Source organism: Mesoplodon mirus (assembly GCF_964341445.2).
Source record: "Mesoplodon mirus genome assembly, chromosome: 4".
Lineage (NCBI taxonomy): Eukaryota > Metazoa > Chordata > Mammalia > Artiodactyla > Ziphiidae > Mesoplodon > Mesoplodon mirus.
In genome coordinates, this window is record NC_138979.1 from 73,973,683 (window position 1) to 73,989,971 (window position 16,289).

At 42.1% G+C, this 16,289-nt stretch overlaps 1 protein-coding gene across 5 annotated transcripts in view; it reads left to right on the forward strand.

Moving 5' to 3' along the window:
• ADAMTS17 (ADAM metallopeptidase with thrombospondin type 1 motif 17) overlaps positions 1-16,289 on the forward strand; it is a 351,667-nt gene that overhangs the window by 74,759 nt on the left and 260,619 nt on the right. For all 5 annotated transcript variants that reach the window (XM_082617115.1, XM_082617116.1, XM_082617117.1 and 2 more), the window contains 2 exons: positions 13,825-13,908; positions 14,616-14,773. In XM_082617115.1, the coding sequence (XP_082473241.1) occupies positions 13,825-13,908; positions 14,616-14,773 (242 nt within the window). The remainder of the gene's footprint in view (positions 1-13,824; positions 13,909-14,615; positions 14,774-16,289) is intronic.

A 16,289-nucleotide genomic window follows, 5' to 3' on the forward strand; every position in this document is an offset into this window, starting at 1 on the left:
ACGTTTGCTTTCATAATTTTATCATCCGGACAAGGGCAGCTATTTTATCACAGGCTGGGAGAGGGGTTGTTTGTGGGAACATTGTTCTCCCCACGAGCCATGGGCTGTAAGGACTGAACTACAGGGGCTGAGTGGTGGTGATGCTTGGCTTTAATTTGACCCTCTTCAGTCCTCTTCAGCTGCTGGTACTATGATGTTGGAGGCTCCAGATCCTGCTGCTGAGGGCAAATCTGGGGCCAATCACATTAATTTGGGATTTACTTGTTTCTTAACGAGGCCTACCTAATAAGAACAGTGGCACTTTGGTGAAGGGCATGTGGCATTTGTACACTGACACTTAGCCCTTCAGTCATCTGCCCTTGGAGTTTCTTGGCCAGTCTGATGAGGCCAGAAAGCAAATGAAAGCAGAGTGTCTGATCCACTCACAGACTCTCACCACTGGCAACCTGTTTCTGTTGCTCTAGCTGTGGGTCGCTCTTCAGCATATTTAAAAACAAGTTACATTCAGACAATGCACCTTACTTTAAACAAGGCCGCCCTCCACCATCACCACCATCCTTCAATTTCTCAAACTCTAGTGTAGAAAATCCGAAGTATTCTATCCTGCCTGTGGCTATTTCAGAAAAGGGATTTCTGTTAGTAAGATCATCTTTTTTTTTTTTTTTTTTTTTTGCGGTACGCGGGCCTCTCACTGTTGTGGCCTCTCCCGTTGCGGAGCACAGGCTCCGGACATGCAGGCTCAGCAGCCGTGGCTCACGGGCCCAGCCGCTCCACGGCATGTGGGATCTTCCCGGACCGGGGCACGAACCGGTGTCCCCTGCATCGGCAGGCGGACTCTCAACCACTGCGCCACCAGGGAAGCCCGTAAGATCATCTTTAAGCCAGGAGGATGGGAAAGGATTGTGGCTGGGCCAAGGAGCCCTGTCATTAGACAGGGCCCCCGGGTGCAGCCAGCAGGAAGGTGAGGCCAGCCAACCCCTCTCTTTCCTGTCGGACAGTGTTTTCTGTGGCTGTGTAGGACTGAGACAGCTCTGTCTCCTTAGCTCCTCTGGACTTGGAAGGAAATCTGCTGGAGTGGTTTGCCACCTTTATTCCAACCAGTTTCTCTCCAGCATCATCTGGTGCCAGTGTCCAGGCGCCCACCCCTCCCTGCCCTCCCACTTGGGTCTCTGTGGCAGGGGACCGACTCAACTCTTATGTGCCACTCTGACCCCAGGAACTAAACACAGACAAGTCCCTGTCCCCAAGGCAGGCCAGGGGGCTTGCGGGACCTGTGTGTGTCGTAGCACATCCACAGCTGGGAGAATTTGGTGTCAAGTGCGCACAGTTTTCATAGCATCTTATAGTTGTGGTGTATTAGATCTATGTCAATCAGTAGCCCAATGGCCCATGTTTGAGAGGAAGGAAGGAAGTGTGTTTGTGATGCACTGACCAGTCCAGATGGAAGATTCTTGATTTCATGTCACTTCCTTCTCATACCTGGTGGATTTCATCATTCTCATTTTACAGTGAAGGAAAGAGAGGCTTGTGGGGAGTACAGGGTGCAGACCCAGTGAGTACCTAGCAGGGTGAGGACTCAGGCCTGGGCTGAGGGACCCCTGTACCACCTTGTCAAGGTGATGAGCATATCTCAAATCTGCCTTTTCTCTCCATCTCCACCCTGGACTGACTGCCATTATTTTTTACCTCGACAACTGCAGGAGTTTTCTTGCTGGGCTCCTCACTTCCATTTTCTCCACCCTTGAATCCTTGCTGCAGAATGGCCAGCAAGATATTCTTCCAACAGGATTAGGACCTTGTCACTAGGCAGTTCTGAGACTCTCTGTGGCTTTCATCATGGTGGATATGGAAATCCTTCCCCTTCTGCACTCCCAGGTCGTGTGGTTGGGGTCCGCCTGCTTCTCCTGGGCTTCATTCCTTTCTCCACGTTAGCACAGACTCCTGCCATGTGGGCCACCATTTCTCAGGGGCCCCAGCTCCTCTCTGACTTGTGGTAACTCTTTGTCAGGAATGTTCTTCACCCTGCTTCATACATGGCTAGCTCCTCTGTCTTTTAGGTCTCTGTGTAAATGTCCCCTTAGAGGGCCCCTCCTTGATGACTCCTCTGAGAAGGCCACCTGTTTTCTTTATCATACCAGTCTGGTTTTTACTTGGTGGTTCTTATCTTGATTTATAATTCCACATTTATTTCCTTTTTAAAAATCATCTTGCTACGGAGTTTTTGTATGCTATTGAATTTAAGCTGGTATAAAATCAGAGTGCTATAACTTAGGATGTTAAATGTAATGCTCATAGTAACCACAAAGAAAATAGCTATAAAATATACATAAAAGGAAATGAGAAGGGAATTAAAAAGTTTCACCATAAAAAATTCAGCATGCAAAAAATCAGTAATGTAGGAAATGAGGGACCAAAAAAAAGCTATAAAACATATAGAAAACAAATAGCAAAATGCATAGGTAAGTCCCTCCTTGTCAGTAATTATCTTAAATGTATGGATTAAACTCTCCAGTCAAAAGACAGATTGGCAGAAGGAATATAAAAAATGCTCCAGTGTGTACAAGAGGCTCACTTTATATCAAAAGACACAAATAAATTGAAAGTAAAAGAATGGAAAAAGATATTCCATGCAGATAGTAACCATAAGGGATCATGAGTGGTTATACTAATATGATACAAGATAGACTTTAGTCAAAAAAAAATTACAAGAGACAAAGAAGGATACTGTATATTAATAAAAGCTTCAATACAGGAAGAAGATATAACAGTTACAAGTATTTATGTACCTAATAACAAATCATTAAAATATGTGAAGCAAAAATTTGTAGCATTATAGTGAGAAGTATGCAGTTTTCTATAATAATAATTAGAGACTTCACCCCCGCCCCCCCCCAGTAGTGGATAGGAAAACTAGACAGAAGATAAGTAAGGATATAAAGGACTTGAGCAACACAATAAGCCAACTAGCTCTGACAAGATATACAGAACACTCTACCCAGTAACAGCAGGATATTACTTTTTTTTTCAAATGCACATGGGGCATGCTCCAGGATATACTGTGTATTAGCTCACAGATTAAGTTTCATCAGATTTCAAAGATATCATACGAAGTATCTTCTTCAACCACAGTGGGATTAAGTTAGAAATCAGTAACAGAAGGAAAACTGGAGAATTCACAAATACGTGGAAATTAAACAACACACACTTAGACAACCAGTGGGTCAAGGGAGAAATCACAGGGGAAATGAGAAAACGCATAAAGCTGCATTAAAATGAAAACACAACATACCGAAACTTATGGAACACAGTAAAAGCAGTGCTCAGAAGGAAATGTATAGCTGTAAAATGCTTACATTAAAAGAAGGATTTCAAATCAATAACCTAACTTCACACCTTAAAGAGCTAGAAGAGCAAACTAAACTCAAAGCTAGCAGAAGGAAGGAAATAATAAAGATTGGAGCAGAAATAAATAAAATAAAGAATAGAAAAACAATAGAGAAAATCAACAAAACCAAGAATTGATTTTTCAAAAAAATTAACAAAATTGATAAATCTTTAGCTAGACTGATTAATTTAAAAAAACTTGAATTACTAAAATCAGAAATGAAAGTGGGGGTATGACTACCAATTCTATAGAAGCAAAAAGGATTATAAAAGAATACTATATGAATTGGGCAATTGGGATTGACATGTATACACTGATGCGTATAAAATTGATGACTAATAAGGACCTGCTGTATAAAAAAATAAATAAAATTCAAAAAAAATACTATGAACCATTGTATGCCCACAGATCGGATAACCTAGATGAACTGGACAAATACCTATAGAAACACAGAGCTTACCAAGACTTAATCATAAAGATCTAGAAAATCTGAATAGACCTATAACTAGTAAGGAGATTGAATCAGTAATCAGAAATCTCCTGACAAAGGAAAGCCCTGAACCTGATAGCTTAACTGGTGAATTATACCGTACATTTAAAGGAGAACTAATTAATCAATCCTCCTCAAACTCTTCCAAAAAACTGAAGAGGAGAAAATGCTTTCTAACTCTTTTCTATTGCCTTATACCCTTATACCATTGCCCTTATACCAAAGCCGGATAAAGACACTACAAGAAAAGAAAACTGTAGTTCCTTATGAATAAGAAAACAATTTCCCTTTTGAACATTATTACAAAAATTCTCAACAAAATACTAGCAAACCAGAATCATATTGTGCACCATGACAAACTGGGATTTATTTCTAGAATGCAAGGATGGTTCAACATACAAAAATCAAGCAGTGTAATACACCACATTAACAGAAGGAAGCTAAAAATCACATAATCATCTCAAGTGATGAAGAAAAAACATTTGATAAAATTCATCTGTCTTTCATGATAAAAAACACTCAACAAACTAGGAATAGAGGGAAGCTACCTCAACATCATAAAAGCCATATGTGAAAAACCCATAGTGAATGTAATACTCAATGGTGACAGACTGAAAACTTCTCCTCTAAGATCAGGAACAAGACAAGGATGCTTACTTTCACTACTTCTATCCAACATAGTACTGGAAGTCCTAGCCAGAGCAATTAATCAAGAAAAGGAAATAATAGGCATCCAATTAGGAAAGGAAGAAGTAAAATTATCTGTGTTTACAGATAGCATGAGCCATGTAGAAAATCATGAAATCCTACACACAAAAATTAGAACTAATAAAATAATTCAGCAAATTAGCAGGGTGTAAAACCAGTATACACAAATCAGTTGCATTTCTGTAACTAATAATTAACAATCTGAAAAGGAAATTAAGAAAACCATTCCATTTACAATAGTGTCAAAAAGAATAAAATACTTAGGAATTAATCCAAAAAGTGAAAAACTTGTACACTAAAAACTACAAAACATTGATGGAAAGAAAGAAGACATAAATAAATGGAAAGACACTGATGTTCATGGATTAGAAGTCTTATAATTAAGATGTCAGTACTGCCCAAAGCAATGTACAGATTCATGCAGTCACTAGCAAAATCCTAACAACATTTTTCCTTGCAGAAATTGAGAAATTCATTCTAAAATTTACATGGAATCTCGAGAGACCCTGAATAGCCAAAACAATCTTGGAAAAGAAAAAGTTGGAAGACTCACATTTCCTGATTTCAAAATTTACTACAAAGGTATAGTAATCAAAACACTGTGATACTGGCATAAAGACAAACATATAGACCAGTGGAATCAAATAGAGAGCCCAGAAATATACTCTGACGTATGTGGTCAAATGCTTTTCAACAAGACTACAAAGACCATTCAATGGGGAAGTGACAGTCTTTTGAACAAATGGTGATGGGAAGACTGGATATGTACATGCAAAAGAATGAAGTTGGACCCTTACCTAACATCGTATACAAAAATTAATTCAAAATGGGTTAAAGACCTGAATGTAAGAGCTAAAACTATAAAAATCCTAGAAGAAAACATAGGGGAAAACTTCCTGACATTGGATTTGGCAATAATTTCTTGGATATTACACCAGAGGCACAGGCAACAAAAGAAAAAGTAGACAAATTGGTCTTCACCAAATTTTAAAACTTATGCATCAAAGGACACTATAAACAGAGTAAAACGGCAACTCAAAAAATGGGAGAAGATACTTGCAAATTACATATCTGATAATATCCAGAATATATAGAGAACACCTACAATTCAACAACAACAACAAAACTAAACAACCTAAAATGGGCAAAGGACTTGAATAGACATTTCTCCAAAGAAGATACTCAAATGGCCAGTAATCATATGAAAAGATATTCAGGGTCACTAATCATTAGGGAAATGCAAATCAAAACCACAATGAGATATTATATCACTCTCATTAAAGTGCTGTTACTAAAATAATTGTAAAATAACAGGTGTTGACAAGGATATGGAGAAATGGGCACCCTTGTGTGCTGTTCTTGGGAGCATAAAATGGTGCAGCTCCTTTGGAAAACAGTATGATGGTTCTTAAAAAAAATAGAATTTTAATATGATCCACTTCTGGGTATATACCCCAAAGAAGTGAAAGCAGGGTCATGAACAGAAACTTGTACACCCATGTTCATAGCAGCATTATTCACAATAGTCAAAAGGAGGAAGCAACTCAGTGTTCACTGAAGGATGAATGGGTAGACAAAATGTGGTATATACACTCAATTAACTATCATTCGGCCTTCAAAAAGGAAGGAGGTTCTGACACGTGCTATAAGGATGAACCTTGAGAACATTATGTTAAATGAAATAGGCCAGTCACAAAATTATAAATACTGTACAAATACTGTATAATTACACTCAAATGAAGTGCCTGGAGTAGTCAAATTCATAGAGACAGAAAGTAGAATGGTGATTGCCAGGGGCTAGAGCAGGATGGGGAATGGAGAGTTAGTGTTTAATAGCTGCAGAGTTTCAATTGGGGAAGATGAAAAAGTTCTGTAGATGGATAGTAGTGATTGTTCCACAACAATCTGAGTGTACTTAATGCCACTAAACCATACACTTAAAAATGTAAATTTCATATTATGCATATTTAACAGAATTTTTAAAAGCCCACCCTGCTTACTGTCTTTGCCCCATCTATAAGTTCATCAAGGTAGGACTGTGTGTACACGTTTGTCATTACTTCCCCAGTGCCTTGTACATGTGCAGGTGATCAAGAAATTTTTGTGGCATCTGTGAACTCATAAATGAGTGACTAATGCCATTTTCTAACATCCTTTGCAAAAGATTTAGCGCTGCAGTTGTGTAAACACTGGCTTTCCTTTTTTAATTCCTCAATTAATTTACTTCTGAAAAGCCTTTTGTATTCTAAGCATGTCACACAGATGTGGTGTCCTAAACTCTGGTAGAAAGTGTTTCTACATAAATGCAATTACATATTTACACCTCCCACACAGCCCACTGTGCTATGGGTGGTCCCCTTCAGCCCCTCTCACATCTTGTCCTTCAAGGAGGAGGTATCAAGATGGAGCTGATAAAACAAGTGTGGTGGGAAAGCACTGTTCTGAGAGCATGCTTGGCTGTTCAGACTTCACCTCTGAGCCCTGTTGAATCAGTCTTCAGAGCAACAGAAGAAGTGGCTGCTGTGAGAGCAGAGTCACTTTGGTCATTTTTGAGGACTTGTAAAGCATGGAAGCGGTACTAAAACAACCCTGGCATTGTTGCAGGAAGGGGGGAATCCCTTCTAGGGCCCAAGAGCAGGCTCTTGTCTAACACTGGGAAATGAATTGACCAAGGAGACATGTGTGCTGACAAAGCAAGAGACTTTATTGGGAAGGGGCACCCGGGTGGAGAGCAGGAGGGTAAGGGAACCCAGGAGGACTGCTCTGCCACATGGCTCGCAATCTCGGGTTTTAGGGTGATGGGATTAGTTTTCGGGTGGTCTCTGGCCAATCATTCTGACTCAGGGTCCTTCTTGGTGGTGCGCGCATCGCTCAGTCAAGATGGATTCCAGCGAGGAGGATTCTGGGAGGTTGGTAGGACATATGGACTGGTGTCTCCTTTTGACCTTTCCCGAATTCTTCAGGTTGGTGGTGGCTTATTAGTTCCATGTTCCTTACCAGGACTTTATGTCGTAAAACAACTCATGCAGATGGTTACTGTGGTGCCTGGCTAGGGTGGGCGGTTTCGGTCAGTGGTTCCCCTACCAGCATCATGCAGAGTGGTCCTGTTTTAAAACAGGGAATAAAGGAGCTTTGTAAATCACAGAGCAGTGAGCTTGGTTCTTGTATCAGTCAGGGGTTTTGATTATAAGCAGAAGAAACTAGATCTGGGCTAACTGAAGCAGAAGAGGAAACATGTTTTTGGAGCCGTATATGGAGGAGCCCAAAATCAAAAGGAAGGCTGGGTCACCAGCCTCAGAACTGCGGGGAGGGTAAGGGGCAGGAGACTCAAGGGAGAGGGGCCAGGCAGCAGGAGAGAGCAAGGCTGAGTTCTGGCCAGGAGTATGGGCTGCAGTCCTCCTGCCACTGTTGTGTCCTGGGACCATCTCTCCACTGTCAGTGCCCCTCCAGGGCTTCTGTGGCAGGCAGAGTGAGTTTCCACCTGCTTTGGTTTCTACAGTGGAAAGAGGGTTCCTTCCTTTCTCCAGAGCTCACCCAGTGGGGAACTTTCCCCAATGAAAACAGCATCATCGTTAGCCAAAAGAGAAAAAGAAAATTTTAAAATCCCAGCAAAGTGTCCAGACACTACACAGACCAAAGCATAAAAGAGGTTCACTCACATGACATATGATTCTATGGTTCCACTTTGGGGTATATACACAAAATGAATTGAAAGCAGAGTCTCCAAGAGATATTTGTTCATGGCAGGATTATTCACAAATAATTCACAAAAGGAGGAAGCAACCCAAATGTCCATTGAAGGATAAACAAAAATATATATGCGTACATATATACACAATAGAATATTATTCAGCTTTAAAAATGGAAGAAACTGATGCATGCTATGACATAGATGAACCTTGAGGACATTATGTTAAGGAAATAAGCCAGTCACAAAATTATAAATACTGTACAAATACTGTATAATTACACTCAAATGAAGTGCCTGGAGTAGTCAAATTCATAGAGACAGAAAGTGTAGTGGTGGTTGCGGGGGGCTGAGGGGAGAGGGGAATGAGAAGTTTTTGGTTCATGGGTGCAGAGGTCCAGTTTGGGAACATAAAAAAGCTCTGAAGGTGGATGGTGGTGATGGTAGCACAATAATGAGAATGTATTGAACACTACTGAACTGTATACTTAAAAATGGTTAAGATGGTAAATTTTGTGTTATACGTTTTTAACCACCATTAAAAAAATGAGATGCACTCACTAATTCCATTCAGTTATATTTATTGGGTACCTAGTGTGCTCTGGGGACTTCCTAGGGACTGGGGATCGAGTAGGGACCACAACAGGTCCCATCCTCATGGAGCTCATGTGGTGGCACCAACAGACAGTACTCAACACACAAATCAGGGATTTGTGTGCAAATTTTATAAACTGCTATGCAAAGATCCAGGTGATAGCAAGTGACTGGGGCAGTCAGGGACACCTCTGTGATGAGTGACCCTCCACTTAGAAGGGAAGGCATTACACTGACATAAGGAGCCAGCCAGTGGGAGTCAGTCTGGCATTTGGGAGGCACAGGGAGAGGTGATTCCTGGTGGGTGATGGGCAGGGTGGGGCACAGTGAGAGGTGCTCTGGCCGCCCCCTCAGGGCTCAGGACATGGAGAGCCGGCTTCACTGCATGTGCGACGGGGAAGCTGTGCAGGGGTCAAGTAGAAGAGTGGTATACACTGATTTGTGTTTTAAAAGATCCCTCCACCTGGCTCAGAGGGGTGTAGAGTCCCACTGGGCTATGTGTCCCAGCAATCCGCTCACCTGTGCAGGAATGTGTGGAGGGAGATACTTCAGCCAGACCTGTGTCTCTGAGCTGTCAGCAAACCGCAGTGGGTGCCCTGAGTGGGCTTTGGTTGATTTTCCAAATATGCGGTAGTGCCTTTTTATGTACGTGACTTGATTTTCCTTTGGTTGGGGGTGGTGGTGACACAGAAGCAGGAATATTTTAAAGAACAAATTGCAGATGGAAACAGGTGGTGCTGACACTAGAAGCCCTGGGTTTGGGCAGCCAAATTGGAAAATGGGGCCACTTGAAAGAGCTTTGGTTGTTTTTAGCTTCCTTAACGACCACAGAGTGGAATGAAAACCTGAGCCGCTCCAGGCAAGTTCTGTTTGGAGGAAAAATGACATCAATTTGACTCAATTACCATGTGAAACAGACAACAAGCCTCTCTCTGGTGAGCAGAGAAACTAGCAGCAGTGCCAGAGCGCTCACCTCACCGGTTCCCACACCCCAGCGGCCATGATGGGAAGCCACTGGGGGGCTTGTGGAATGCAGATGGCTGGGCCCACCCCGCCTCCACCGGGTTCTGATTCATGGGGTCTGGGGTGGGCTCCAGAATGCGTTTCCAAAATGTGCTCGGGCCATGTTGGTGCTGCTGCTTCAGGGACCCCGTTCAGAGGGACTGCTAGAGAATATAGCCCCCTCCAGGGTTCGGGTCTGGATGGGTGCGGCCTGCGATGTGAGGGAATCACCTCCACTTCCCGTCTGTCCCTGGGGAGGCCCTAAGTCACCAGGTAGGCGGTGCTCATGTGAAAACCCCACCTGGCATTGCGAACAGCTCCTCTCCACGTGCCCCCATCACCTGTCCCTGTCTACCCCTCCCTGACTGTGTCCCCATGTCACCCAGCCAGGGGAGCCCTGCAGTGTGCTGCTGGCAGTGAATCCACCCACTCGGCCCCCAGGCTGCCAAGGAAATGTGACAAATAAAGCTGGGGCTCTGAACACTCGCCAGGATGCAGCCAGAGCTGGATGCAGGAGACAGACTTTCCAGACAATTGGTTGTGCTGTTCCCTGCCCATCCAGGTGTCTCCCTAAACATCATGGGGCCGCTGCCTCCAAGACTCTCCTGAGTGTGAATTTCCATGGGAGAGGAGGACAGGGAGACTTCCTTACATGTCTCTGAGGCCTGCTGCTTTGTGTTCTGTGGCTGTCGTCGGATTCTTGTCTGGCTTGCCTGGCTCGCCTGGCTTGGCACTGGGCCTTGAGGGAGATCCTGTGCGTCTGCCTGGCCCTGCGCTCTGCTGGGCTTTGTGGGAGTGTGGTCTGCTCAGGTGACAAGGTGCGTTAGCTGTGGTCGCTCCCGCCTGCTGTCCTGAACGTGGGCATCCCAGTTACACACCAAGGGGGTAGGTACCTTCCTGCAGGCTTACTAGAGAATGTTGTTCAGAGCATGAAGCTTCTTGTCTTAAATTAATTAATGAAAAAGTTTTAATTTGGTAAAATACACATAACAGGATTTACCATCTTAGTCATTTTTAAGTGTACAGTTCAGTATCATTAATTATATTCACATTGTTGTGCAATCAAACCTTAGAACTTTGTCATCTGGCAAGACGGAAACTCTACTCATTAAACAACAGTTCCCCATCTCGCCCTCCGTCCCAGTCTCTACAGCATGAAGCTTTTCTCCCCCTCCAGCTCACATATTTTTTGTGTATTTGCTCCAAGAAAAGTACCTGAGCCTTTTGGGGTCACGGTACATGGGATGTGCAGAACTGTCCTCAGCCGGAGAGGAAAAAAACCGGCGATTCTGATGGGGGAGTTTGTTCCTTTAGCTTTGTCCTTCCTGAAACTTGCATCATTCCGTTCAGGCTCTGTTCTTTATGCTGCTTTCAGGGGGCGTGTCAGAACATCACTGAGAATTGCTTTCCTGTGTTATTGCTTTAAACCCACAATATTCTTTAATGTCTTTGGCTGCCGTTGCTGTTACAGGCAGTGTTTAAATTGCACCTTGAAACCCTGTGTGACTTGAATTTTCTCCCTCATAATTTCAAGTTTTCATTCTTTCTAGTTTTCATGTTTTGAATTGAGGTTTTCCAGTTTGGGCCCAATCCTAAGGCTGAATATTTCTGGAAAAATTTGATTTACAGCTGTTGGGTGGTTCTCAGAAAAAAGGAAAAAGTTATGTGCTTTTCCCTTCTTCACCCAGGTTTAGGGATAGGTAGTTAAGGCATGACTTCAGAATTGGCCTACGGATGGTCTAGTATAAAAAAAAAATGACTGCAATTTTGTTCTTGAGGAAAGAAAAAGTTTTGGGAGGGGGTAGTGAGAACAGAAGAACTGAATATGTTTTATTTTTCCTTGTGGGAAAGAATATTAAATTACACAAAGATTCTGTTTTGCTTTAATAATAGTTTTCAAAGAGAAAAATCCAAGCACTGACACAGCTAATTCCTTTGTCACACAGATGCTCAAGCACTGTGCGTGCCTGGCTTCTGCCGCTTGTGTGCCTGACGCCGTGTCCAGCTTCACATGGCCTGAATTAACTGTGGCCACGCTGTTGGCTGTGGTCATTGCTTTATGTTGCTGCTGATGTACTGGAGAGAAAATTTTAATGCCCCTGCTAGAAAATTCTCCCTCTGGATTATGTCTGTCAGGAAAAAAAAATACTCAAAACCAAGTGAAATAAGTTAGACAGAGAAAAACAGACACTGTATGATTTCACTTATATGTGGAATCTAAAAAACCTGAACTCATAGATACAGAAAACAGATTGGTGGTTCCCAGAGGTGGGGGGTAGGGGTATGGGTAGAGGTGGTCAAAAGGTACAAGCTTTTATTTGTAAGATATATAAGTTCTGGAGATGTAAGATACAGCATGGTGACTATAGATAACAGTACTGTATGGTATATTTGAAAGTTGCTAAGAGAGTAGGTCTTAACAGTTATTTCACAAGAAAAACAATTGTAACTATGTGAGGTGATGGATGTTAACTAAACTTACTGTGGTAATCATTTTGAGATATGTATATATTATATATACTATGATATATAGTATTATATATATAATCATCATGTTGTATACCTGAACCTAATACAATGTTGTATATCAATTATATATCAATAACACTGAAGAAAAGGGCATAATGAAACAAAAGTATTTTCCCAATTTAAAAAGAAAAGGGAATATTTAAAAGATTCTTATCTCTTCCCTCTATATCTTACACTACTACCCTCATCACCTACTCCATTGTACCTCCCTGCATCCTGCTCTCTCCTGAGAAGGAACTCAGGAGGATCATAATGATCTGGGGGTCCTCAAATCCGATGGTTCTCTTCTGTCTATGTCAACTTTCACTCCTTTGCCTTACTTGAGTTTTCCTATCTCTCTTCTCCTTGAATCCTTTGATTTCTTGATGTTGAGATCTTTATAATTAAGTTCTACCAACAAGAGGTGCAAAACTGAGAGGGGCATATCCTTTTCTGTTACTATAACTTTATCTCACTGACAAACTTTGGTTAGAATGAGGAATTCAGGGAAAAAAGGAATATGGCCTTTTTGGCTGGACAATCTGGATTTGGATTGTAGTCATAGTTGACTGGCAGTGGGTCTTGAGCTGGTGGCTTTATGTCACTGAGTCGAGGTTGGTGGAGCCACCAACCTTGATGGGTTGTGATGAGGGTTAGAGAAGATACAAGTTGATACGTGGCAGATGGCCACAGGCATGGACCTCCCCCATCCTTTCATAAAGATCCCCTTCACCTTCCTGCAGGAAACACCAGAATCAGCAGACATCCATTTCTTTTTTTCAAAATCACCTGTCCTATACATTTTTTTCAACCAACTGATTTCCAGTTTATCTTTGCATGTATATGTTTGTATGCACACGTGTGTGTGATTCCAGAGTTTTCTGTTATACTTGTTTCTCTTGAGGAATTTATATTTATGGGAGTTTTTTGGACTCAGAAGGCCTTTTAAATAAAATCTGGGTTATATATCTCACATATATGTATTTTTTTTGTCCCAATAAGACTTTATTATGAACATTGAAATTTGAATTTCATATAATTACTCTTCTTTAGATTTTTTTTGTACTGTAAGAACAGTTAAAAAAAATTTTAATATAATTTTTAATGAATAGAATTTATATTTCATTTTATAAATAAATACATTTATATTTTATTCATTTATATTTTGTGTTTTAGATTTATAGGAAAATTGAACAGGTAGTACAGAGAGTTCCCGTACACAATTTCCCCTATTATTGACATTTTACATTAGCATGGTATGTTTGTTATAACTAATGGACCAATATTGTTACATTATTATTAACTCAAGTCCATAGTTTGTGCAGATGTCCTTAGTTTTCACCTACTGTCTTTTCTTTGTTCCAGGATCCCATCCAGGATACCGCTGTTGTTGTTTTTTTTATTTTTGTATTTATATCCCTATCTATTTCTTTTTTTCTCTCTTGACAGGTATTCAATATGTTTCAGCACCAGAGCCTTGGAATTAAAGTTAACATTCAAGTTACCAAGCTTGTCCTGCTACGACAGCGTCCTGTAAGTCCCCATCGGCACAGTAACGGAAAATGTAACTGGTCTCCAGGCTTCCTAGTTGCTGTTGAGTGCTGAGGAGTCGTCCAAGTGTTGTATTTTATCCTCCTTCCCTGGCTTTGCAGATGGCAACACTGTGCCCTGGGCCAGGGACCAGGGATGCCTAGTGCGAGGAGGACAGGTACTGTTACTGGAGGCTTGGTGTGCAGTTAATCTGCTCAGAATCTCAGGGGAACCCTGAGCAGTGTGCCTGTGTGCCTCCCTCCTTCACTCCCGCGTGTTTCATGGGTGCAAAGTTGATGGTGAGGTCTTTGGAATCATGGCTACTCTTCTGGAGCTATACCTGAGCTTCAGGCTAAATTTGGGTGCCCTGTAACATCATTTTCTGGTCTTTTGATTGAGTGCATTTCCTTATGAAAGTGTTACCTTCAGAGTTAAGCAGTGAACGTGAGAACGTTGGGTATGCTGTTCAGTTTGGCAAAAAGAAGAAAGCTTTTCTTTAATGACAGAGTCTTCATTCGAAGTTATAGATAAGGCCCCTGATGGCCTCTCTCTGGGTCTCTGCATCTTCCTACCAGCATTGTGGGCAGGTGACATTGAATGATGCCCCGGCGAGCAACTGTCTCCACCTTAACATCCACACTGTGGTCTGAGCATGAACTCTGGCTTCCCTGGGCATTTGCTTCTGTAACTGTCCCCCTGATTTCTTTTAGGCCAAATTGTCCATTGGGCACCATGGTGAGCGGTCCCTGGAGAGCTTCTGTCACTGGCAGAATGAGGAATATGGAGGCGCACGGTACCTCGGCAACAATCAGGTTCCAGGAGGCAAGGACGATACGCCCCCCGTGGATGCCGCTGTATTCGTGACCAGGTAAAACTAGACTCTGCCTGGAGCTGCAAATGAGAAAGGGAGGGCATTTTCCATTGGAGAGGACAGATGGCAATTTGCTAGGAATTCAGGCTTGGATATCAGACTTTGGGTCACATGTCTGAACCTTGGATTCCTCATCAGTAAGATGGGGATAAATGATAGTCCTACCTCCAAGGTGTGAGAATTAAATGAGCACACAAGCACTTAGCACAGTGCCTGGCCCAAAGTAAGGACACAAGTGTTAGCTATTATTATTGCTATTGTTATTATTAATATAAAACTACTGAAATCCTAGTTACGCAAGACTCTTAAAACTTCCAAGAAAATTCATCTACTACCTCTTCCCAGCACCAAATATAATGCTTACTGGAAAGAGCTCATCTGTGTTTGAGGCTGCTTCCAAAGTGGGAGAAGTGAATACCCCGATTTTCCTGTGGAGGGAAGTCCATGCAAGCGTGTGTGTGCTGTGCACAGCCCATCCATAGGCACTCTTGGGACAACAGCAGCGGGCAGAGATGCCTGTGGAATTCACGTAGAGGCTCCATTTGAAGCAAGAAGCTGAGCTTCTTTATAGGCTACGGAGCTGGACTTACTCTTCCTGACTGAGAGGGAAGCCAAGGGGCCTGGCAGTGGACAATAGAAATCAAAGGCAGCTTTCTATGCAGGTAGCAGCAATGTTATTTTAGTTTTCTAGGGCTGCAGTAACAAATTACCCACAAAATGGGTGGCTTAAACAGCAGAAATTTATTTTCTCACAGTTTTGGAGGCCAGGAGTCTGAAATCAAGGTGTGGGCAGGGCCGTGTCTCTCTGAAGGCTTAGGAGGGGAGGATCCTTCCTCCTCCTTGCTAACTTCCGGTGCTTGCTGCAGTCCTGGGCATCCCTTGTCTTGTAGATGCATCACTCCAGTCTCCTCCTTCGTCACATGGTGTTCTCCCTGTGCCCACATTTCCTTCTTCGTGTAAGGACAACAGTCATTGGATTGGGGCCCAGCTTAATCCATTGTGACCTCATCTTAACTTGATTACACCTGCAGTGACCCTCTTTCCATATGATTACATTCATAGGGACTGGGTGTGGGGTTAGGACTTGAACATATCTTTTTGGGGACACAGTTCAACCCATGATAGGTATAGATGTGGCTATTTCATTTTTTCCCTATGTCTCAAATCTCTGTTAGAAAAATTGATTTTCCTTGGTTGTTTTACTTCAATGATGTAAATAAAATGTGTTATGTGTTCACACCAAAATCCTCTTTTAGAAAATATGCAGAAATGTTTTGTGATAATTTAATCCATTAGGTTAAAATATAAAATTTTATTTTTTTGAATGAATATATCATGAATATATCAACTTTGAATTTTAAGATTTTTTTTAATTTACGGAAACTACTTCCAAAATTACATGCTTTCTTTTTCTCTGAGTTCAGAGAAAGGGAGCAGTTTACCATGTCTTTAGCTTAAAGATAGCCTGCCCTTCTAAGAAGAGTTAAATCTGGTTCAAGACTTTGGTTTTGAG